Source organism: Populus nigra, chromosome 5 (genome assembly GCF_951802175.1).
Source record: "Populus nigra chromosome 5, ddPopNigr1.1, whole genome shotgun sequence".
NCBI classification, from domain to species: Eukaryota; Viridiplantae; Streptophyta; class Magnoliopsida; order Malpighiales; family Salicaceae; genus Populus; species Populus nigra.
Genome location: NC_084856.1, coordinates 9,225,071 through 9,250,147, shown reverse-complemented (window position 1 = coordinate 9,250,147; position 25,077 = coordinate 9,225,071). Strand labels below are relative to the sequence as shown.

The following is a 25,077-nucleotide window of genomic DNA, read 5'->3' as shown; positions in this document are numbered from 1 at the left end:
GTGGTCTGGCGTGAGTAGTGGCGCGTGGGAAAGACATAAATCTGAAAGTGCCATATAGATAGTGGCAGCCTGCCTTGGTTCGAAGCTGAAGCTTGAGTGCCTAACAATTTTGATTGGGCAGTGCAGTCTACTTTCCTCCAGAGAAGCGTAGACCTAAAGCTCTCGGTTTAGAAATAGAATGGATCTTTACAGAAAGCTCCTCCTATTCTTGTTCATTTCAAAAGAAAGTGCTATATTGTCTTGATTTTATACCCCCACCCGTTGACCACAGAGACCTCCCCCTTTGTCCTTTGAAAATCCCTCATAATATTTCCCTCAACCTTTCCCTATCATTAGTCAATACTTTCTTCGTTTTCATGAATATTCACTCGCTCGCTCGCTCGCTCGAGAATGGAGGTCAACATTCAAACATTACACGTCCAATGATCTCTATATTTTTCTCATCATGAATCAAATAATACTGGACTGCAAAGAAAGTCTTTTATTTCTTCGCGCATATATATATATATGTATGTATGTATGTATGTATGTATGTATGTATAGATTCTATTCTTTCTCTCCTCCAAAATAGATAATAGATTTAAGAGGCTGACAGCAAAATTTGAATAGACTAGACAATAACCACGCGTACAGTATACCTCTCTCTGAGTCAGTGATAATAATATACAGGCAGCCAGGGTTCTCTCCCACAGACACGAACACACGGTGGAAACACAAATTCAGTAAACACAAAAGGAGGGAGGGGCCATTCCGCAAAACCAAGAAAAACTTCGTGCTGAAGTCCATTTCAACCAAAATAAAAATAAAAATAAAAATAAAAATAAATAAAAGGATGAGTAATTAAAAGACAAAAAAAAAAAAAAAAAAGGGGGAAAGAGAAGAAAAACCCCAATAATGGAGGACAAGTGTGGAGAGCCATTGGATATTGCAGATGAAAGAGAGAAGGAAGAGGCAGCATGGAGAATCCCGATGCTTTACTCAGTCTACCAGACATCACAGCCTACTCCTCTTCTTCCCACCAATTATACTAAAATAAACTAAGCAATCCTTTCCTTCCTCGCCTCTCTCTTCAATCCCCATCAAATTCTCTCTCTATGGAAACCCATAATCCCAGACCCAACTGACCAAAAAGTCACTCAAAACTTTCCCCGATCGAAAACCTTAAATATATTTTTAAAATTCCTGTTTCCCCCCCCTTCAAATTTATATGATCACCAACAAAAAGCCTAGATCATCAGATACTGACTCTAATTACATGAGAGACGATCGAACTGAAATGTCCGAAGACGACGACAGATCTCCTCCCTCCAACTCAATCACCCATGATTCTAGCCCAACCCGGACCTGCACCCCCGGGCCCGGGTCGGGTTCATCTTCAGTCCCCGAATTCTTAGCTCCGTACCCGGACCAAGTCCTTGAAAACGTCTTAGAAAACGTTCTCTGGTTCTTAACCTCACGTAAGGACCGAAACGCTGCGTCATTGGTTTGTAGGTCATGGTACCGGGTCGAGGCTCTGACCCGATCCGATTTGTTCATCGGTAACTGCTACGCGGTGTCTCCAAAGCGAGCCATGTCGCGGTTTACCCGAATCAGGTCGGTGACGCTGAAAGGGAAGCCAAGGTTTGCTGATTTTAACCTGATGCCGCCTAATTGGGGAGCCCACTTCGCGCCTTGGGTCTCTGCTATGGCAATGACTTACCCTTGGTTAGAGAAGGTTCATTTGAAGAGGATGTCAGTGACGGATGATGATCTGGCTTTGCTTGCGGAGTCGTTTTCGGGATTCAAAGAGCTCGTGCTTGTTTGTTGTGATGGGTTTGGTACTAGTGGACTTGCTATTGTCGTTAGCAGGTGCAGGTACGGTGTTTTTTTTTTTTTTTTAAAAAAAAGTCTTCTTTTAGATCTGATTGCAGCGTCAGTTAATTTTTGTTGATATTTGGTTTGTTTGATTAGGGGTTGGTTTTTAAAGTTTGAGACTTTGTGTTTATGGAAGGGGATGTTTAGATCTTTGTGGAGCTAGAAGCTGATTGAAATTTTGGTGTTTTGCTGGGTTTGGGATTTGTCAGTCTTTTTGTGGTCTGTTTAAGCAATGCTGAAATATTGAAGAATTAATTTAGTGATTAGATTTTTCAATGGATAAAGCTGTTGATCAGCGAGCTTATAGAACGTTTGCTGGCCGTGATATCTTTGTGCTTTCTTTAAAAAATTATTTTATATATCTGTTTGATTTGTTGGATGAGTCTAAATGATGCCTTTCTGAGCAGTGAGGATATTAAAGAATGGACTGGAATTCTTGGAATTTCTGATGAAAAAAGTTAACTGTTGAACTTATAAGATGCTGTGCACTACTCTATTTTTGTGTACAGGCAACTCAAAGTGCTTGATCTGATTGAATCAGAGGTATCAGATGATGAAGTGGATTGGATTTCGTGTTTTCCAGATACGGAAACATGCCTCGAATCCCTGATTTTTGATTGTGTAGATTGTCCCATTGATTTTAATGCACTGGAGAGGCTGGTGGCTAGGTCCCCATCACTTAAGAAACTTAGGCTGAACCGATATGTTTCGATTGGACAACTTTACCGTCTAATGGTTCGAGCTCCACACCTCACACATCTTGGGACAGGCTCTTTTAGCCCATCAGAGGATGTAGCTCAGGTTGAACAGGGACCGGATTATGCTTCTGCATTTGCTGCTTGCAAATCCTTAGTCTGCCTGTCTGGATTCAGGGAACTCATTCCAGATTACTTGCCTGCAATAAACCCTGTATGTGCCAATCTCACTTCACTGAACTTTAGTTATGCAGAAGTTAGTGCAGAACAGCTCAAACCAATCATAAGCAACTGCCACAAGCTTCAGATTTTCTGGGTATGTGTTTTATCAGCCTGCTTTTTAAATAGACACTGCTATGAAATGTGTGTTTTGAGTCTGTTTTTGGTTTTCATTGTCCAGGTTCTTGATTCAATATGCGATGAAGGACTACAGGCTGTGGCTGCAACATGCAAGGAGCTACGAGAGCTTCGGGTCTTCCCTGTTGACCCTAGGGAGGACATTGAGGGCCCTGTTTCTGAAGTGGGCCTCCAAGCAATTTCAGAGGGTTGCAGGAAGCTTCAATCTATTTTGTATTTTTGCCATCGGATGACAAATGCTGCTGTTGTAGCTATGTCAAAGAACTGCCCAGATCTTGTGGTCTTCCGTCTCTGCATAATGGGGCGTCACCAGCCTGATCATGTCACTGGAGAACCTATGGATGAAGGATTTGGAGCCATTGTCAAGAATTGCAAGAAGCTCACTCGACTCGCGGTATCTGGTTTATTGACTGATAGAGCTTTTGCTTATATTGGAAAATATGGGAAAATTGTAAGGACCCTATCGGTTGCTTTTGCTGGAGATAGTGACATGGGGCTGAAATATGTGCTTGAGGGTTGTCCCAGATTGCAGAAGCTTGAGATTAGAGACAGTCCATTCGGGGATGCAGCTCTACTTTCTGGTCTGCACCACTATTACAATATGAGATTCCTTTGGATGTCTGCTTGCAAGTTGTCTCGCCAAGGCTGCCAACAGATTGCTCAAGCGTTGCCTCGGCTGGTGGTGGAAGTGATTAAGCATGAAGATAATGTGGACATGGATGAGTATGTTGATACGTTGTATATGTACCGGTCTCTTGAAGGGCCAAGAGATGATGCGCCACGATTTGTTTCCATCTTGTAGGGCATTTGTGCTACAAGAAGTTGCATCAGCTGTTCTGATGGTGGTTAGGGGCATCTTTTGCTGGAAATTAAATCTTGCAGGTACCTTTTACATAGCCCGCAAGAAAGTCATGGTGATCCCTGCAAGAGAAAGTTTGAGTAAAACTTCAGGCCTTGTGCTGTGTTGTTGCAAATGGCATTCAATCCAGAAGCCCTACAATTTAAGAGGACAGACATCGAGGGGGCTGATGTGGAGGTGGATATCTCTGCAAGGTATTGGACCACCCATTGGATCTTGTTGTATTGATATGCTTCAAAATTTTATGTTTTTTTTTTCTTTTCGAACTCATTTGATCATAAATGAGAAGGCTGCCCCGGAGGAAAGGGATGGATGGGCCTTGAGGCGCATAAAATATTCAATCTTTTGTCCTTTTGCATGAAGAAATCAAGATGGGTTGGAGGTTTGGAAAAATTAAGGATTTTTTCTTCCCCTGCAAGTGCCACCAGTGAAGGATAATCATAAAAAGGCAAAACCAATGAGCAAGCATTCGTCAGTTCAAAAGAATTAAAGTCTTTTATTTTGATTCAAATGGTATTAGCTAGTCTTGAGGTGTATAGCTGGTGAGAACTAAATGCCCGGGCTGATGCATCTCTCTCCCTCTCAACGCGTTTTTTTTTTTTTTCCAGTATGTGTTGTAGCACCTGACTGTTGAATTTATCATTGTTATTGTTAGCCAATATGATGATATGGGTAATAAAAGCCAGATATGCATGGACCACGCAGCCAGCTTTAGTGGGAAAAATGTTGTGTCGTTTGCCCTCCTCCTCCTCCTCGTTTGTTTGTTCTTTGAAATTTATTTCCCTGGATATGGAATTATCAGTCGACAGTGAGGCCCCTCTTAATTATGTGCGGAAAGTGTTGTCCAAGTACACGTCCGTGTGGGGTTCCACTGGATGAGAATCCCGATCCTCAAAGGTATGGATGGACCTGATTAAAACTAGTGCTCTTTTACCTGTTCTATTTTTAATCATTTTAGCTTAATAGTCCATGATTAAAGAGGATTGATTTGGTGTGGTTAAAACCAGTGCTCTTTCCCTGCTCTATTAGCGGTTAAAAATCAGTAAATCACCACTACAAAACTCTCTTCGGTGTGCTCTGACTTGTATCATATCAGGCTCTTCGTTTTTTCTACATAGTTGGAGGTGGGACCAAAGATCTGATGATTCGTCACACCCCCCTTGCGTTTGCGTTGTAAAACAGCCAAGTCCACCATTGCTTTGTCTCTCCGGCTCTCATTATTAGGAGAGAAATCTATCCGCCCTCTTTGTTGGTATTCTCTGGCAGGATGGATGGTAAAAGCAAAGCTTACCATCGAAGTGGAATCTGACTGTGCATTTGAATTAAGTAATGGGAAGTGGGAAGCATGGCTAGGCTTTTGCTTTTCCTTCGCAAGGCCTGGACCGAACCCTTGTTTGCTTTTCTTCATCCTCCTCCACCACCCTTGATAACAAACAAATGGCCATCCCTCATGAATCGTAGGTGTCATTTGGGGTTCCTGACTTCGAAGCTGCCTGCTCACCAGGTGATCGCCGAGCCAACCATAAAAACAGACCATCATCGTAAAAGAGAACCCACGGTCAAGAGGATATACGTGTTTGATGCCCAACAAAACCATAAAAAGCATGTCGAGTCCCTGGCTACTTGCCCTCCAGCTTATCCACACCGCTTTTCTTGGATTTTAGGGTGGGATTGAACGGAGCGAAACAATGGCAGCCTCTGCTTTTTGATTCTATCCTTGCTAGCAGTTTTGCCTTTCATTTTTCTTTTTGAGCCGCTGCTCCCATGTCCCCATATAAAAAAAGGCAAAAAAAAATAAAAAAAATAATTGATAATGACCACACAAGGATTGGCATCACACGAAATCTTAGCCATAGATATGAGGGGAGTGTCCCCTCTTGATTGAACTGTCTTACCTACTAGACATATCTTATCTATCTATCATTTGATGGAGAGACTTTCATTTAATTGAATGGTCATGATTGGATTGAGCACATCATAGTAAGCCAACCCATTTGGGTTCTGCACATGGCTTGCACTGTTTGCTAAGCAGATGCATCATTGCAATGACGGAGTTTAATTGCCCCTGATTTGTGTTCTTGCCCACCACCAGATCAATCAATATTGTGGGCCACGTGTACGTTATGGGAGGTGGGATACACTAACACATTTCAACATTAAAAAACAATAACAAACTATAATCATGCATTTAATAATAATATCATTGCTCTTCAGAAATAATGGAGAGAGACAGAGAGGGCTAACGTACAAAGTATCAACAAACTACAACGAAGCTAACTATTCATCTACATTTTATTTGGCAGGAATTTAGATCAACCGGGGTGAGATTTTAAATTTGTTTTTAGAAATTATTAATTCAAGTATTATAAATTTTAAGATTATTAAAAGCTTATCTAATTATTAATTTTAAAGTTTTAAAAAATTAATCGAGATGCATGTAAACTACCGAACATCAATATTTGCTAAAAAAAAATAATAATATTGGCATTTTATTTAGCAGGTGGGTAAGTGATCTCCAGTGGAGTGGCGTGGCGGTGGGTGTGGAAAAATTCGGTGAAACCAGAAAAGAGGCGTGGCGGTGGGTGTGGAAAAATTCGGTGAAACCAGAAAAGAGCTTGGCTTTTCTTTACTTTTGGCTTTTAAGCACACTCATGCCCGAGCTAAGCACCAGATCTTAGGGTCCGATTAAATTCTTTTTTGAATATAAAATTGAGAAAAAGAAGAAGAAAGAAATATAAAAAAGAGGGAATGAAAAACAGAGAGGAAAAAGGGCAGCCACATTCACTGTTCATGACTGTCCGTAAGAAAAAACCAAGGTTTTTAGATATGTAAGGTGATTTTCTTACATGCACCGCACCCTTCTTATCCAAGCACCATTTCCAGGATTGATCTTGCTTTTCCAAGTGAAACTCGTCATACGTGTTTTTTATTATTTGCAAATTAATCTTTTCAGCATGCAGATTGCCCGGCTGATACAAATCTCTTAATCACAGATCAAACAACCCACACGCAAACAATTCTAACTTGTGGAAAATCAAATATATATTGAAACGCCACCGCTGCTGTGACAAGGTAATGTTTTACTAGGATTTATTACTTCATTGAAACAAATATGGAGTGCTTCATGCCATAGATTTTAGATCCGGCCTGGTCCAAGACCTGGATTTTGGATTTTGACTAGGTTATTGGGTCGTTTGAGTCAATTTTTTTTTTAAAATCAAAACGATGTTATTTTAGTAAAAAAAAGTCAATGAATTGCAACCGGATTTTTGACCGGTTCTTGCCCGGTCAGCCGAGCCACACCACAATTTTTTCTTCTCCTATTTTTCCTTCAATCCGACCCTATTCCAGCCCTAGATCGACTGGATTCCCAATCAACTCGCTGAGTAAAGCTAGATTTTAAAACTATGCTCACACTACCAATAAAAGGAGCTCCAACTCAATTCCCCGGGGAGTATGAATACTCCCCAATAATGGAGTTACCTGCCAATCAATCAACCGATGCTTGTATGTGTAAAATCATAGCAAGCTTTGAGCATAGAGTACAGTGCTAATGTTGATGGCTATCAGAGTTATTGGGTTTTAAGTACTTTTATTCAATCTGATGGACATTGAGATTGCTCCGATAGTCAAAACACTGGCACTATAGCGACCCCATAATCATGTGCATGTGCCCCGCGCTCCCCCGCAACTCACACACTCACTGATACCGTGTTTTTAAGAGAGAGAGAAAAAAAAATCAATCATGAATGAATGCAGAATTCTTTATTTTAAATATTGATAAATTAATATATGGAATTGATGCATGTTAATTTAGGTCAACTATTTAAATTTATTATCAGATATATTAGACCAATCATGATAACCTTTAAAAAAAAAATTAAAAAAAATTATGATGTTGAATCTCAAAGCTCAAAGTAATTTAATTTTTAAAAATTATATTTAAAATCAAAATATTCAATTAAGAAAAGGTTTTAAAAAATAAGTGAACTCGTGTCAATTTATTAAACCTGCGATCTGGATCATTCATCCCACTACACTTAATAACTTCTTATCTCTTAAATTATTTTGCATTTAATTAAACAACAAATTCTTATCTCTTAAATTATTTTGCATTTAATTAAACAAAAAAAAAATCTTAAAAAAGAACAAACATATCATGAGTGTAGGATTGAAAAAGAAGTACCTATTTCTTAAAGTTAAATAACAAGTTTTTTTTTAAAGCAAAATAACAAAAATAAAACATTTAAATAACAAAGTATATATATATTTTTTTTAACTTCGAGGGGTTAAAAACTTATTAAATAAAAAAAATTAACAATCAAGAAAGGTATATAACCCACCCAAGTGCATGGCTCCTGAAAAGAGGAACTAAAAATAAAAATATTCAATAAAAAAGAAAGAGAGAAAACAGAGGAACCAAAGAGGAATAATAATAAAAAAAGAGCAGAACAGAAAAGAAAGAATATAAAGAAGCAGAAGGAAAACATACAGAAAGAATGAAAAACCACTGGCCAAGCAACTGCCACCGTTCTTCGCTGCAAACCACCGCTATTCTTCTTCTTCACCGCCACTAGTATGACTGCAAGCTACTGCAGATTAGCCCCCCCTCCCTTCTTCCTCCTCCTTTTTTTCTTCCTCAATCGCGTTCTCCACTGTTATGCGTGAACAATGGAGAGTTCTCCACTGTTCACTAGGTAGGGGCAGCGCCAACCCATACCAAAATGATTGGGTTGAGTCCAGCCCATTTCAAAAAACAATTCCAAAAAAAAAAACAAAAAAAAATCCTTTCAAAAAAAATCTGTGACTTTCCCGCGTATTTTTCTATCAAAATTTTGTCTAATATTGGTTTGTATTTTTATATTGTAAAGATAAAAATTCAGTATTAATATACCTGATTTTCTTTGAAAATGTTGCAGAAAAAAAATTATAAAACAAAAAAAATATCTTATTTTCTTGCATACGATCATGTCTCTAAAAAAAAAGAAAAAAATCATATCGTATTTTTCATACAACAAAAATTCAAAAATATATTTTAGCATGCATTTTGACTTTAATAATCAGTTTATTAAAGTCATGAAAACTAGACCAATATTTCAAAAACATCCAAAAAATTATTTTATTTTCTTTTATTATCTGGGGTCATGAACTTATAAGTAAGATGTATTCTGCATATTAAATTCTTTTGTTGACGTTAGAACGGTTAAGTTTTACCCAATAAGATAATAATATCCTTACCGAGAAGGATTTTTCTTAAACCATAGACGGGCCAACAATTAGAAATACAATAACACCTTAGCATATATAAGACAATTAAACAATGCAACTTACCTTAGGTAGGGCGTATTTGGGGTGCTAATACATTTCCTTTACGCAACCAGTCCCCGTGCCCGATTCTTGAGACCAGTTAGGGTTTTTAGTGACCAAAATATTAGGTGGCGACTCCCATTCCCTCTTTACACTAATAAAGGACAAGAATTCCTTATCTTTCCTATTTTTCCAGATACCAACCCGAGAATGGACACGGATATCGCCGTGACGCCGCACATGTACGACAAAATGGCGACTCCACTGGGGACCTTGTGGACTAAGCTTTGTTTTTGTCTGATCATTGTGTTTTATTGTTTGATTTGCATGTTTACTATTAATATGCATTTCCTTTATTTATTTTCTTATGCGCTTTAAATTCTGTACATATTTGTTCATGCATTTTATAGAATTGCGCATCAAATACTTTAATTTTTAGAAAACACACACAAGCTTATAAGTTAGGTGGATGATTAACGATCTGCCCTATGACTATTGATTGGGTTTAGATGCGTGAAACACCCAAATCATATCTGAGTGTCTGCTTAGTAATGGTGGGCATACGTGCCTTAACTATTTCTCGTAATGCCCCCCCGTATTGTCTTTATAAAGACCATCACTGGGTAGATATGAGACCATATTGAGACCAGGTAGAAAGTCTACCATCATGTAATGGCCTAGAACCTTTCTTTAGAATATGGGTTCCCTAAATAGTCATCTTGCATGGGTTCGCACCATCTATACCCAATGTGCATGTACATACATTTGTATCTGTACACATACATCAATTCATTGTAAATAACATACATACATGCATCAGGTTGAAATATAGGTCTCCAAAGAGTTTACAACACCCGACTTCGAGCGAGAAACATGAAAGATGAAGAGCGTGCTCACCGTGACGCCCATTTTCAAGAAGAGTTAGAGTCTCTGAAGACAAGTGTGGCTCGCCTCACTAGCTTACTTGAGCAAAAACTCTGGTGAAGGTCCTTATAACCATCCCGTCACCTTTAATAAGACTCCGAAAGTAGCTCAACCTAAAAAAAAATGAGCGAGCATGGTCAAAAGCCTCAACACAATCCAGGATTTGTGTAGTCAATGACACCAATATTGGTGGTAACGTAGTGGTGCCTAAAAAGTTTAGAGTGTCTGAATTTATCAAATACACGGGCATGAAATGCCCTTATACACACTTGAGGTCATACTGTAACAAAATGGCAAAACTCATACACGATGAGAAGTTGCTTATTCATTCATTCCAATATAGCTTGACCGATTCTGCGCTAAGCTGGTACATGACCTTGGATAACACAAAGATCAAGAAATAAAGTGATCTTATTGATATTTTCTTGAAGCAATACAAGTTCAATATTGATATCACTCTGGACTGGACAAGTTTGATGGTGATAAAGAAAAGCAACAAGGAAACTATAAGGGAATATGCTCATAGGTGAAAAAACAAGGCAATTTATGTATAACTGTTTTTGTTGGAGAAAGAGATAGTAACTCTATTTGCCAATACTTTCTAGTCCTTATATTATGAGCATCTGATGGGTAGCTCCGCCCAATATTTTTATGATGATGTTATTATTACTAAAAGAATAAAACAAGGGATAAAAGCTAATATAATATTCAAACCTACTGAGAAGAAGGGGTTTACAAGGAAGAAACAGGACACTGAGGTAGGCAATGTAGAAGGAGGATATAAGGGAAAAAAGAATTACCAAACCCAAAACAACCAAACCTCGTATCTAATAACCATAGTATCCACACTAGTAATTTAATTCAATGAAAGCCTTAAGAATTAGATAGGTTGATAAATCTAGTAACTGTCTACAGTTTATGTTCGATTTAATTGAATGTGTTCCCTAAGATTAACAACATAGATCCGTCATAATTATTAAATCTAGTTGTTTCACAAGTTCAAATATCACAACTTTGGTTTTGATAACAAACTTAGCAGTAGATTTGTTTAGAATAATAATTTAGAGTCTGCTCTGACAATCAAACTAAACATTCATAGGAAATAAGTACATAAAAACATTCATATTCATCATATAAATTGAAAAGAAAAGATAGAATAGATCTCAAAGATTTTGAAATCCAAATATTTCTGTATCCTTTCAACTAAGAAAAATAACGTAGCCTTGCATGTATATTGAAAAACTAACGAATAGATTAATTGAGAACATAATTTCGGGTATAGAAGAAAAGGGTGAAGTTTTCTTTTTTTCTTTCTGGCCTCCTTCTTTTTTTCCTTCTCTCTTTCTTTTTATTTGATAAGAAAACCTAATCCCCACATCCTACCAATCCATTTTTATTCTCCCAAAAAAATATAAAAATAGTCATTTCCAAAGTAAACAATCTACATTTAAGTAAGTTGAGCTTGTTTCTTCACAAAACCTATTTGCTGGAAGAATTTAGAGGTTGTCTTAGAAAAATCATATCTCTCTCATATAAGCTTGTTTGTTTCTGCAATTTGATAGGTTGATAGGTATTTGAGTCAGGAATCCAAAACAATTGAGTTTGCATCAAATGAACTTCTCTAACTCAAGATATTTGAGTTGGAATGGATGAAGGTCGAAACTAACAAAATTCGAGACTTGTCTTTGAAGGCTGTGATTTCTATCCTCTTTCTTTCTTATTTTTCATGCCATATATGTATAGAAAGTTATGGATGTTAGCTTTTGAATGCAACTAGAATCGCTTCATTTTGACCTTTACATCTCAAATTCTGCACAAAACATCGATCAAATGTCAACTCTGCCAATATTCGACACATGTTGAAACATGGTTTGAATTTTATCTCAAATTTACTCATTTTTAAATCTTATATCCAAAAGTGCCTTTAAAACATAAAAAAAGATATAATATATATAAAACATGAACAAAATACTAGGTAAATGTGGGTAAAATTATCAAATAATATGGTTGCATCACTTCCATTCCTGGCAAACCATTGATTCTATAACTGACAATAACCAAAAAAGCAATGGGATGTTTACTCGAGCAACATGATGATTATGGAAAAAATAAGAGAGCGATCTACAATATGAGTAAGTAGTTCATAGATTACGAGTCCAGATACACAATGGTAAAGAAGCTTTGTTATGCACCTGTGTGAGCTATAAAATGACTTCGACAGTACATGTTGTATGACACTACATAACTGATTTCAAAATTGGATCCTCTCATATATATCTTAGGAAAACCTTATTTATCAAGCAGGGTAACAAGATGGAAGGTGTTGTTGGCTGAGTATGATGACACGACCAAAAGATTGATGTCTTCTCCCAAGTGTAGGAGTATCGAAGTAATAAATAACCCGACAAAATTGGGGTCGAACCACAGGGAGGTTAACTATATAAACTACAAATAAAGAAATAGATAATAACAGAAAAGGAGTTGAAGAGAGCTTTAAGATGTGATATTGATGTACGGATTAAATAAGGATAAAATAATTGTCAAGGTTAGAGGATTCACCAATGGTATTTCAAACAAGTATAGTATAAACTCTTTTTATTACCAAACTGGAAACCACACACAAAGGAGGTTCCAATCAGATTATAAATTGTTAACATGATTACATTAGTTATCTTATTTGAATAATGTTAATACTTGTAAATGTTGTCTGGTATTCATGATTATAACTTATGTTAATAACAAATCAAGTTCCTTTTATAGCACAGGTGTCGGTTGTACTATACAGTTAGACTATGAAAGTGCCAAGTATTTGTTGTACCAAGGGTTATACAACATAAATCTAGATTGTGTTGGGGCTCCAAACCATGTTCTCTCATTCTTTCTTCAAGTTGAGCTGTTGTCGAGTTCATAACAAAGGTGACGGGTCGGTTGGAAGAACCTTCACCAGAGACATTTCTGAGTGTTTGCTTGAGTAAGCTAGTGAGGCAAGCCACGCTAGAATTTAAAGACTCCAACTCCTATTGAAAATAAACATTATAGTAGGCATGCTCTTCATCTTCTATGTTTCTTAGTCATAGTTGGGTGTTGCTGACTTTGCGAATTGGAGCTCTCTAGGGACCTATATTTCAACCTAGTGCATGTATGTATGTCATTCAAATTGAATATATATGTATAGATACAAATGTAAGTATATGCACATTGGGTATGGATTAACCTGTTTGAAAGACCAAGCCATGACTTTTTTTGTTGAATATGGGCAAAAATTTATAGTCTGATTAATCTGAAAAGATCTTTTCCAAGTCTTTATCTCGGTTAAATCCCATATAGAATTTATTCAAAATAATCTCCTAACCTTGGTCCATGAAAATTATATCATCTTACCTATATTCAGAAGAAAAAAAAATCATGGTCTTAACTTAGAAAATCCTACGAAGTTCAGGATTATTGATTAGGTTTGCTTTCATGCAAAATGAATTATTAAAAAGTCCATACCCTAAGGGGAGGTAAGGTTCTAGGCCATTACATGAGGGTAAATTTCTACCTGGTTTGAAAAATGTCTATGATCTATCTAGTGACTACCTTTCGTGAAGTTAGTATAAGGATTTATAAGGAATGGTTGGGGCACGATATGACCGCCATTACCGAGTAAACAGTCAGTTCATAATTAGATATTTCATGAATTTTAACCCCGATTGAAAGTCATAAGATATACCGCCACTCCTCACCTAACCTAAAATTAGGTTTATTCACAAAATTAAAATGCATGAGGGCATTAATCCATACCCGATGTGCCTATACATGAACACGAAGTAAAAATACATGCTAAAGCAGTAAAATGTGAGCTAAAATTAAATTATACAGCCTTATATTATGCAAAATTATTGGAAAAACATGTGGGGGACCCATAAATATTTTTAAAATGCCCTTTGAAAAATTTAAAGTTTTTTTTATATTAGCATTATAATATTATTATTGTAAATTATATTGGGCTAGACCCGGCCCAGCCATCCAGGCTGGGCTGAAATGGGTCCAGTCTGACTCAGTCGAGGTAGGCTAACTAGTGGTCGAACATATTCATTTATCTTTTTTTTTTCCTTTGGGTTTGGGCTGGACCCGGCCCACCTATCTGGGCTAGGCTAAGACAGGTCCGACCTGGCTTGGGTGGCCTGGTTAACTACCTAACATGCTTTTTTCTTTTCTTTTATTTTTTTCATTATAGGTCAGACCTGGCCTTGCCATATAAGCTGGGTTGAAATAGGTCCAATCCATTGTTGTTAATGGCATTTTGATATTTGCATGCAGAACGTATTCTGCATGCATTTAGGGGATGTTTGGGGAAGAAAAGGAAAAGGAAAGCTTGCCTAGCCGGAGGGGGAAAGTTTTTGGCTGTGTTACAAAGAAGACTGGCGTGTGGTTGGTGGCAGCAACGGTGCTGGAGGCGTGGTGGAGGAAGTGGTAAAAGAGATTGCCGAGAGGAGAGGAAAAAACTGGGGAAAAGAGTTGATTTTTCCCCAACTTTAGACTCATATTTTTTTATGCTCAGGGCATGGAATCCGCCTCTATTTATAGGTGGTGGAATAGGGACATGTTGTCATTCTTGTTGCCAAATCTTGGCCCTTGACTTGAACCAGAAGAATCTCAATCATTTAAAGTTACTATCATGAATAGTCAAATTTAAAAGCTAAAGGGTGTATGAGTTGACCACTTTGGGGTGGCACTATGATGACTATATGGTTTTAATTTAGGGGTTTGGCTAAAGTTCAATTTGGTCCTTCAACTTTTAATTTCTTTTAATTGCACCCCTAATTAACCTTAAACTTCTAATTTTATGGAATTTTTCCCCTGCCACACTTCAATGTAAGCCCTAGATTTCAGCATCTTTTTTATTTTGGTCCTTGGTCTTGGATTTATACAATTTGACCCTCAATTGACCATTAAACTTTCAATTATCTTCAATTTCACCCCTGTTTCAATCAATTGGGTCCTTAGAGTTCGAAGCTTTTTTCAAAATGATCATTGGCTGCGAGTTTCTTTAATTTAACCCTTAATTGACTCCAAAACTTTGATTTTCTTGTAATTTTACTCTTGATTTCAATTAATTAACTTGATAAAAATTAAATTTGGTCTCTTAAAATTTCACCAATCAAGCCCCTTATAAAATTAATTTGACCCATTTAGAGTATAATTAAATCCTTTAATTGAACGCAAATTAATTCTTGAACATAATTAAACTCTTAATTTAGCCTATTAAAAATCTAATTATGTATTTGGACTTAATTTTTATGCAGATTTATCCAATAATAATTTAATTTGATCTTGAATCTGCATTGTCTCTCCAGTTTTGGGCACAGTCAGGTATGATAAAGCTTCCGACTTCATCCAAAATTACAGCTTGATTTTATATAGATTTGAAATCCTTCCTCAACCAATTTCTTTCTTATTGTCAGTCTTCTTGCTATTATTTTTTTTTATAGGCTACTAATATGGCCAGCTACCAAAACCTCACTCGTCGATGTGGGATATTATAGAATACTTGTGAACAAAATCCGTAGAATCTTAATTGAGATCACAAGCCCGAAAAGAAAAGAAGGGGCCTTGCTAAATTCAAATCTTGATAACACACATGAGTATCTAAAACTACGCAAAGGCTTCTCCTATAACTTCAACGAATAAAGAAAAGGAAAATCATTGAGAAATTTTCAATTGAAAAAAACATGTTTGGGTTTTCTTTCACAAGCTTGAAGAAGAGAAGGGCATTGGGTAAAGAGATTTTAGGAAAGAAAAGTCGATTAAATGTTCAATCAAAGGTTTAGAGTGAAACGAAAAACCTGGAAATATCCATTTTCTCGACTACTAAAAGAGAAAGACTTTGATGGCAAATCATATGCTAGAAGACTAACAAAAGAGGATGAAATGGCATAAAGGAGTGAGAATGATCTTGGACCTATGAAGACCCTCAAACACCATTTGAGCTTATGAATTCCTTTTCTTTGGTAACCATGAAACTCAGTCTTCATTACATACCTTGAAAAGTACATTCTAATCAAAAAAGCAAGAAAGAATGATAAATACGCTCTTAAAATATGAGGAACCGTTCACGAGAGTCATGATAAAGTGAATAAGTATTCGTCTTTGTTGAGAAAATTCAAATACGAGATTTCAAACAAGTATTTGATCCTTTTTTAACCCAATACAAAAGGGGTCATCTCTTAAACCAATCACCATAATGAAATACCTTTCTTCAAAGACTAATACAAATCATGAGAGTTGTATGAACATTGTTATTTGACATGACTTTGAAAAATCTCAAACTTCCAAAAAGACAAAGTAAATCTTGTGAAATTCTTATTATGGAAAGCAACCTAAAATAAAAACCAAATTTGTGTCACGTGTATTTGAGAAAAGCACACAAAAAACAAAATTATCATAAGGCAAGGAGTTTTAATGCATTCCTAATTAGGATAGTATTCACTATGCCTTAAATACTCATATAAAAGAGAACGCTACAAAGGCAGCCCGACACTCAAGATTTGGAAGTAACTCACACGGACTTGCTTGGGTAAATTGGAAGATGAGCTGGCAAAAGTGACCATGCATAATTATTTGAACACATTTATCCATTAAATGAAAAGTTTTCTCATGCACCTTTTAATGATAATAGAGTTGATGAAACTCATATTGAGAAAGTGAGGAGTAAGAAAGAAAGGAAAGAAACTTACTTTGCAAATGATTTTTTCACTTATCTGGTAGATGAGGATCTAGTGACCTACTCTGAAGCTATCTCTTCTTTCGATTCTTTGTTTTGGAAAGAAGCAATTAAAGTTGAAATTGATTCGCTTTTACAAAATCAAACCTTGAAGATTGTTGATTTGCCCCTAGGTGCAAAACCTATTGGTTGTAAATTACAATCCTCAACAATTAAAATAAGAAATTGTGAAGAAATGGGGGGCCTATATTTCAAAATGCATGCATTGCATATGGTTTAACCTTAACTTTGAAATAGTATTGGTGCAGGATTCATCAATCAAGAAAAAAGGCAAAGAAATCTGCATAAGTGAAAGGAAGTCGAGAAATGGAAAAGAAATCTCCTCCACATGGTAGGGACAACTAAGGTCATAAGACAATGCACTCGTTTTAAGAGTGTACCTTTGGAGGGTATTTTGTTTTGAATTTTGTTTTAGGAAAGTTTTGAAGGATTTTAATGAACAACCTAGTTTGAATTTTAAAATAGGCAAGTCACCCGTGAAAGTAGATCAATTTTGGGGAAGCATGGATGGTTTTTGAAGTTATTTTTGAAATTTATAAAACACAGGTCCCTCGTAAAAATAGATCAGTTTTTAAATTTCAAAATGGGCGGGTTACCCGTGAAAATAGACCAATTTCAAGGAGGTATGAATGTTTGCTGAAGTTCTTTTTGAATTTCAAAATGAGAAGGTCGCCCATGAAAATAGATCAATTTTAGGGAAACATAGGCACTTGCTAAAATTCTTTCTGAAATTTAAAAAGGGTAGGTCGCCTGTGAAAATAGATCAATTTCGGGGAAGCAATGACGCTTGCTAAAGCTCTTTTGAATTTTAAAAGGGACAGGTTTTCTATGAAAATAGACCATTTTTTGAATTTTAAAAGCAGAGTCTGTAGATGTGTGGATTACCTAATAAGTTGAACATACACGTTTTCTTTACAAGCTCACTATGCAAAAGCTTGATGAGATTTTGTGTCGTAAGCATTGTAAAGATGGGGTGATCTGTTGTTACCTATTTTTTATGCTACAAAAAATTAAAAAAAAGAAACATAGAAAAAAAATCCAAAAATATAAGAGGATGCATATGAAGAAAGCCTATCAAGGTTCTGGGTTGAATAACCATCACTACAATTTCAAATTCTAGGTTGATTGAGTTGAGATTTTTAGATAAATGACAAATATATATACCTTCAAATTAAGCAAGATTGGATCTAAATAAAAAATATACACTTCCTCTACGAACTTCAAGTGGTTTTTTATGACATTTACATCGGTGTTGCTCTAGCGAAGCGTAAAAAATGGTCAACTAAGTCAACCAAAACTATGACACCTAATTTTCAAAAACCACCTACTATTTTTATGTGTTCACATTTAGAGCTTTTCAAAGGGTTCTTATCAATGACTTTAAAACCTCACTCTCAAGATCAAAAGGCGAGAAATAGCTCTTCGCCCTCCAAGTCTAGTAAAACCACCAAGCACCCCTAAAAACAAAACTAACATTGCAAAACGAGCCTCATACGAGAGCTTACACCTGTTAGCTTTGTCCATAATGCTTTTATTTTGATTAAAGAGATGAGCTTTGATCAATATTTAAGGGGATCCACCACAAAACCTAAAAATCCCTTAGAAATCAAAGAAAGAAGAAAAAAAAACAGAGAGAAAAAATATGAAAAAAATACCATCTGGAAAGACACTAGTGTGAAGGATCAAGAGCCTAAAATAGAAAGTTAAGTAAGCTTTGGAAAGAAAAGAAAGTGAAAAGGAAAGAAAGAAGGAAAAGAAAAGAGAAGTAGCAACCTATAGTCAGCAAGCTTGGATAAGGTATAACCCCATGAAAACTCAAGGGTGGAGTCCAAGTGGCTTGTGTATTCATGCTATATCAATGTTTGATGACATTTTTTAAATGTTTTTAGCATTATTTTATATTTTGGAATATATGTGGATTGATGAATGAAAATGTTATTTTCTTTACTTAATCTTACTTTGAGTTAGTTGTTAATGTTTCCTTGATGTTTAGAATGGTATTTGAATATTGTTCTTGCTAAAATAAATGTTTTTTTTGGAATCTGCCAAATATGGCAATAGGTGTTTAATGCCTATTTCTGGGTTGTTAGTTCATGTCCTGGGTTCCTGGACTTAGTTTTTATCCTAAAAAGTCATTTTTTGATTGAAGTTTGATATTTTGTTGGTTGTCAATGGGGCTACAGTTCTGAAAGTTGAAATCGTAAGCTTGTTTTTTAATAATTTGATGTTATTTGTTGTTATTTCTGATTCAAACATGTTTGTTATTAACAATATGGTTTATATGGATAAAAAAATGGAAGTTTAGAGACCTAGAAGGTCAATTTTTGGGTTTGGCACTAACCCATATTTTTTGGGCAACCTAGGCTCGTGTTCTTCATATTCATCTAAAGAATATTGTCTTGAGTACTAGCTTTAAGCTTCTTTTTAAGTTTATTTTGGTCTTCACATGTTTGTACATTATCATTACTCAATAATCTAGGTTGTTCTTGCATCAATAACATGTTTTTAAGTGTTTTAATATTAGGGATTGGTTCCATAACGAAACCCTCTTTCAAAAAAGTTGTATTGATTTAATGATAATCGAAGCAAGTGGACCCTAACTTCTGGATCTATGCTTAATTGTGAACAAAACCTTGGATTTTATTGCTTAAAATCTGTTCTAGTTTGATGTTTATACTGCTGGGTTTGATTTTAAATGTTCTTTATTTTTCTTATTGTTTGATTTGTTTTTGTAATAAATTTTATGACTTTCATGTTTTTTTATTTTATTTTGGTTTAAATCTTTGTTTTGGTTTAGTTTTGGGTTGGACCTTGGTTTTTGGTTCGACCCATGGTTGAATCAATGTTTTCAAGTCAACTCAATCGGGTCAAAATCAGGTCACTTGGTAAATGCATGTTTGGTTTTCTAATATTTTTGTGAAAGGGTTTTTGGCCTTAGAGGTTGTTTAGCAAACACACCCTTAAACTTATTTTGATTGCTTTGTTTTTGAATAAAAATGGGTTTTGCCAAACAAACCTCAAATAAATTCCAAAAGATTCTAAAAATATCTAATACAAATCTAAGATTATTTGTGGGTTCCTTACACCTTTTTTCCAACTTTTTTATTCAATATCGGGACTGTATACCTGCACTGTAATATATGGGTCTGGTATTCAAATACCCGCTTTTCACTAAAATTTCAAAAAAATTCAAAAATTTTTCTCATTTCAAAAATATAAAAATATGTTTTATTTGATATGAATACTGCTAAGTCTCTGAAAAAATAATAAAAAATCATATTTTGAAAAAGTAAAAATATATGGTGAGTTTTAGTATTTTTTATATACAAAAATATCTTTGTAATTATTTTTGGATTTAGTAACCAATTTATTAAATTCATAAGAACTTGGTCAATATTTTAAAAACTCCCTTAAAAATTTTAATTTATGTAAAGAAATGGTCAACATTTTGGTATAAATGTTGGACCTCTAAGTAGGATGATATTTAAATACCAGGAGTTGGTCAAAAAATTCTCATAATTATTATGAATATTCATCAATTCTAATTTGGAGTATTTTTTACCACAATACATGAGTTGTGGAAAACTTTTTCATCTTCCATGATAGGTGAACCTTGTTATGGCACCTATATGGATCTTTCTCATAAGAATTTATTTAGTCTTACAAGCTCATAATAAATTTGAAATGTTGAATTATATTTAGCCATAGACTAACCATTGGTTAGGAACCCATCAAAATCTTTAAACCACATGAAGAACACACAATGTAGCTTACCTCAAGTAATGTGCATGAGAAGTATTAATACCTTCCCTAACAATAACCAATCTTTTACCCTAAAATTTTTTATAGGACCATTATTCCTAGGTCTCCTTCCATGAGAGGCTTGATTTGACCTGGTTTAATGTAAAAATAAAAATAGTTATTACAATAATTTTAAAACTCAATTTGAGGGTCAGCCCGGGGCAAGATCCAAGTTAGGATCGGGGGGATCAACTCGGGTTGACCTGAGTCAATGTAAGAATAAAAATTGTTATTATCATAGTTTTGAAACTCGACACAGGGTTAACCAAGGCAAGGCCTGGGTCACAGGTTAGAAGTGTCAACTTGAGTCAACGATTATGTGACCCATGTTTTATCTCTGGTCAAGTTAAGTCAAACCTTCATTTATTTTTTTCTTAAGTTTGGACTAGTCCATGCCCCAAGTTAATTTGCTAGGCCAATTCTAATTTTATAACTAGAGTTATTATAATATTATTAATTTCAACACTCAATATAAACTAAAGTAAAAAAAAATATATTTAATTATTGTTTTATACATGTAAGTTTGACAGTGATAGATATTAAGGATAAAATAGACTTTTTATTTTTATTTTTATTTTGTCTTATCCACCATAACCAAGCAGGATACCAAGACAATCATTTTATCTTCTACATCATTATCAAATACAATTATGTCTCCATTTTATTTTATATCTTGTCTCCTTTGTCTTTATTGTTTATGTCTATTTTGTTCCAGAACAGTAACAAAAATACATGCAAACTTTTTTTTATGGGATCGCAGCAGTGTGTTACTCAAACTATTTTTGCCTGTTTAAGAGTATGGTTGTGGTTGTGGTTACTTTTTAAAGTGTTTTTCGTACCGAAATGCATCAAAATATTTTTTTTATTTTTTAAAAATTATTTTTGAGATCAACCTATCAAAACGACTCAAAATATAAAAAAATATTTTTTAATAAAAAAATTTAAATTTTTATAATACATGATTTACAGTGCGTTGCTAAACGATGTCATTAATGTCGAAAAGGATATGCGTTTTTTTAAGTGACGTGCCGTCTCTTAACCTTTTTTTTTTTTTTTATTTTTATCAACACAAATTGATTTCTGCTAAACATGATTGTATAACGACTAAACTTTGCTGCTAGCCAATGGTTTTCTTTATCGGTTGATGCCTTTGGTGTGCCATCTAGTCATCAATGGAAATGAGGACGGCCTGATCCCGACAAATCACAGGTCCTTTATATTTTCTATGCTAAAAGCTAACTATTATCTAAATATATCTATTTATTATTGAATTGTGATAAAAGTAAATAAAAATCAAATATTTAAATGGAAATGGAAATTATTGATTATAAATATTAAATATAATATTATAATAATTTGTTAGCAATAAATTCTATAACTAAAAAGGAGAATGAATTTGAATTTGAAATATTAAATGACTTATAAATATTAAATATAATATTATAATAATTTTTTTTGAATTTGTTTAAAATATTGAATTTTGTTGAGGCAAAAACATGTGGGGGATTATTATTACTGTTTTTTAATTAAAATAAAAGGATAAAAAGAAAATTACATCTTCTTTATTATCATTTTGGTCTAGTTGATGGAGTTTTAGATTTTAGTGCTTCTTAATTACTTGTGGTTCTTCTTTATTTTGTTAATTACATCTTCGTCTTTTAATTTTTGAATAACTGAGTATAATAACTACAAATTCTTTAACAAAAACGCATATACATCTATTATATTTAAGAAAATGGGAAAAAATATTTAACGAATCGTAATGTCTATATTTAAAAAAAAAAGAGGAAAAGGACTAGAATAATAATAATAATAAAAAAATAAAACAAAAATTATCGAGCTTATCAATAATAAAACAAGTTAATTTGATGATTTTTTATTATTATTTATCCTCTTTCTTTTGTTTGTCCAAGAGAAATGTTGGATGGAGTGGAATTAGATGATTTTCAGTTTAAAATCATGCGCATTATTTTTGTTGCATTTTCATGTTTAAGTAACTGAGTATACAGCAAAAACAAATTACAAAATAATCATTAAAACTAGAAATTAATTTTTTTTTAAAAAAAACATGGAATTAAAAAATATTGTAACATTGTTTAGGAAACTGTAATAATAATTTTGCATATTTTGAGACTAAAACTAACATAGTTTGATTAATTGATAATATTAGGATTTAATTAGAAAATAAATAATAAGTTGGAGGACTTGTTTTTTAGTGACTTGATTCAAGGAAAGAAAGCACAACTAATAGAGAAAACCATACGAACAAAATTTGATGATTTTTTTTTCTTTGGAATATTAATAAATAAAATAATCAATCATCAAAATCAAATATTTTGAAAATAGATCAGATTGATAAAAAATAAATAAAATTATTGTATATAACAATAAAAAATATTTTAAATAATATATCAATTAAGAATATTTTTAATGTAGTGGGAAATATATGTTGTTCTTTAGAAGGATAGTATGATGGCTAATAGGAACGTGTCACGTGTCCAATGATTGTCCTCTAGAGTCTTGACACATGTTGAGCAAATGATTACAATTCAAATATGACCTCCCAGCCATAAATCTAAGGACTCAATTTTGTTTTTTTAAAAGCACTGGACTGGAGTGCTAAGATTGCAATTTATGAAGGATGAAAAATGCCATCGAACCTGTTCCTAACCTAAAGAGACCCGAACTCCTATGCTCTCTCTCTCTCTCTCAAGCCTTAACACATACATAAGCGAAGACAAGTTCCCAAGCGTGAACTCAATCTTGTACATGGGATCCAAGAAGTAGAAACTGACCTTCTAGATAGTCCGCCTCCATTCTCTCTCTCTGGCCCCTACCCCACTTCCAAACCGCGTATCGTTGTCGTTTTTGCTCAACTGCAAAATCCAAACCAATATTTTGAAAATAAAATCGGGTGGATTATTTTTTATTTTTTTTTCCAAATTGAATCCTTTACTTTTAGCAGCAGTGACAATGTAGAGAATGGAATTTCCCCATAATTTCTGGTTCATCCCAATCTATGCACAAAATGCCCACGACCTGTTTTCTGATTTTAGGTTTATAGCTGTCACACTATCTCCTTTCAAAACCCAGATGTTAGCTCTAGCGTACGTGTCATGGTCCGAGATTTTCAAATCTTGGCTCATGGTCACTCATGAGTTTTTTTTTTTTTTACACAATAAAAAAATTCTTAAAAGAACAAAATTAAAAAAATAATTGGAAAAATTAATCCTGGCTCATGGTCCGAGATTGTTGTTGATTATGCATTAATAAAAATTAAATGTTTGAAATGTTAGTGTTGATTTGGGTTAACTTATGAATTATATTAATTAGATAAATTTTTATTAGATAGTTTGGTTATTTTATTAAATAATCAATTTTTTTTTGTTGTTGTTGTTGATTGTGAATTTAAAAGATTATGTAATGAGATAGTTAGTATTAATTTGAGTTAAATTATGAATTATATCAGATAATAATACTAGCTATAAAATATATGAATTTGTTTGATAATTTTGTTATGATACCAAAATTTGATAAATGTAGGTGTTCGTTAATTAATATAATGAATGTAGGTATTCACTGATTAATTTAAGTTTTGTTAATAATTGATGCACTTATATTGTAATATCCCACATCGACGGGTAATATCTTGCTAATGAGGTGGGGTGTTATATTTATTAACCCCAGGATATTAATAAAATAGAATTGTGTTTTGTTGTGTTATTTAACAAAATATTTGATAATTTAGAAATATTATGCTTCCATGGTGATATCATTGTCAATACCAATAATGATATCATTTATAATGAAAAAAACCATGAATTCCTAACTACTACATCAGACATGTCCCTTAATGAATTACCAAGAATATTATGTAATTAACTTAGCTCTAATATGTTTGAAATAAAAGTTGAAATTATTTTGAAGTTGTTGGAAACTAAAGTTAGTTTTTTTAGGCTTTTAAGCTCTGATTTTTTTAAAAAGAAAAAGAAAAAAAGAGATTTAAATCAGTAATCAAATCAAATTTATGATAATCATCAGCAGCACCAGATGAAGGCGACTCGAGCTCATTCAAAATATCGTAAGCAATCTATCCAGCAACGTATCTTTCAAAACTAAGTTAGGAGTAGGTAGCTTTAAGTGCCTATTGCATGCTCCAGGGGACACCATTATTACGCTTTCTTGAAGAATTCCACTTTTAATTGGTAGTTTTGTCCGTTCAAAAAGCCATTGAAGCTTGAAAGGTTCGATCCCCAGGAGAAGTACGGCAGCTCTATAATTTGTACCGATTCTTAATAATGTTTCTGGCAATTGAGCGTATCTTCCTCTATGTGATCCTTGCCCTCCAAACAATAATAATCTTTTTAAATTTTCAAAATTATAATTTAATTGGTTACAATTTAAATTTATTTTTTTAAAATTATTAAAAATTTATATAATTTTTAGCTTTAAAATCTTAAAAAATTAATTAAAAAATTAATCGAAATATATATAAATTAATCTGAAAAGCTGCG

General features: G+C 34.2%; 1 protein-coding gene across 1 annotated transcript; it reads left to right on the top strand.

The window, feature by feature from the left end:
* The first annotated feature begins 858 nt into the window (after nucleotides 1–858).
* LOC133694372 (transport inhibitor response 1-like protein) lies at nucleotides 859–4,489 on the top strand. The gene is made up of 3 exons (XM_062115873.1): nucleotides 859–1,854; nucleotides 2,364–2,865; nucleotides 2,950–4,489. Exons 1-3 carry the CDS (start codon nucleotides 1,208–1,210, stop codon nucleotides 3,706–3,708), a joined length of 1,908 nt encoding a protein of 635 aa, XP_061971857.1. The 5' UTR covers nucleotides 859–1,207; the 3' UTR covers nucleotides 3,709–4,489.
* The last annotated feature ends 20,588 nt before the right edge of the window (nucleotides 4,490–25,077 follow it).

Coding starts and splice junctions, on each gene's coding strand:
- LOC133694372 (XM_062115873.1), top strand. CDS start 1,208: ATGATCACCAACAAAAAGCCTAGATCATCAGATACTGACTCTAATTAC. Junction 1,855..2,363: donor ATTGTCGTTAGCAGGTGCAG/GTACGGTGTTTT, acceptor TTTTGTGTACAG/GCAACTCAAAGTGCTTGATC. Junction 2,866..2,949: donor ACAAGCTTCAGATTTTCTGG/GTATGTGTTTTA, acceptor TTCATTGTCCAG/GTTCTTGATTCAATATGCGA.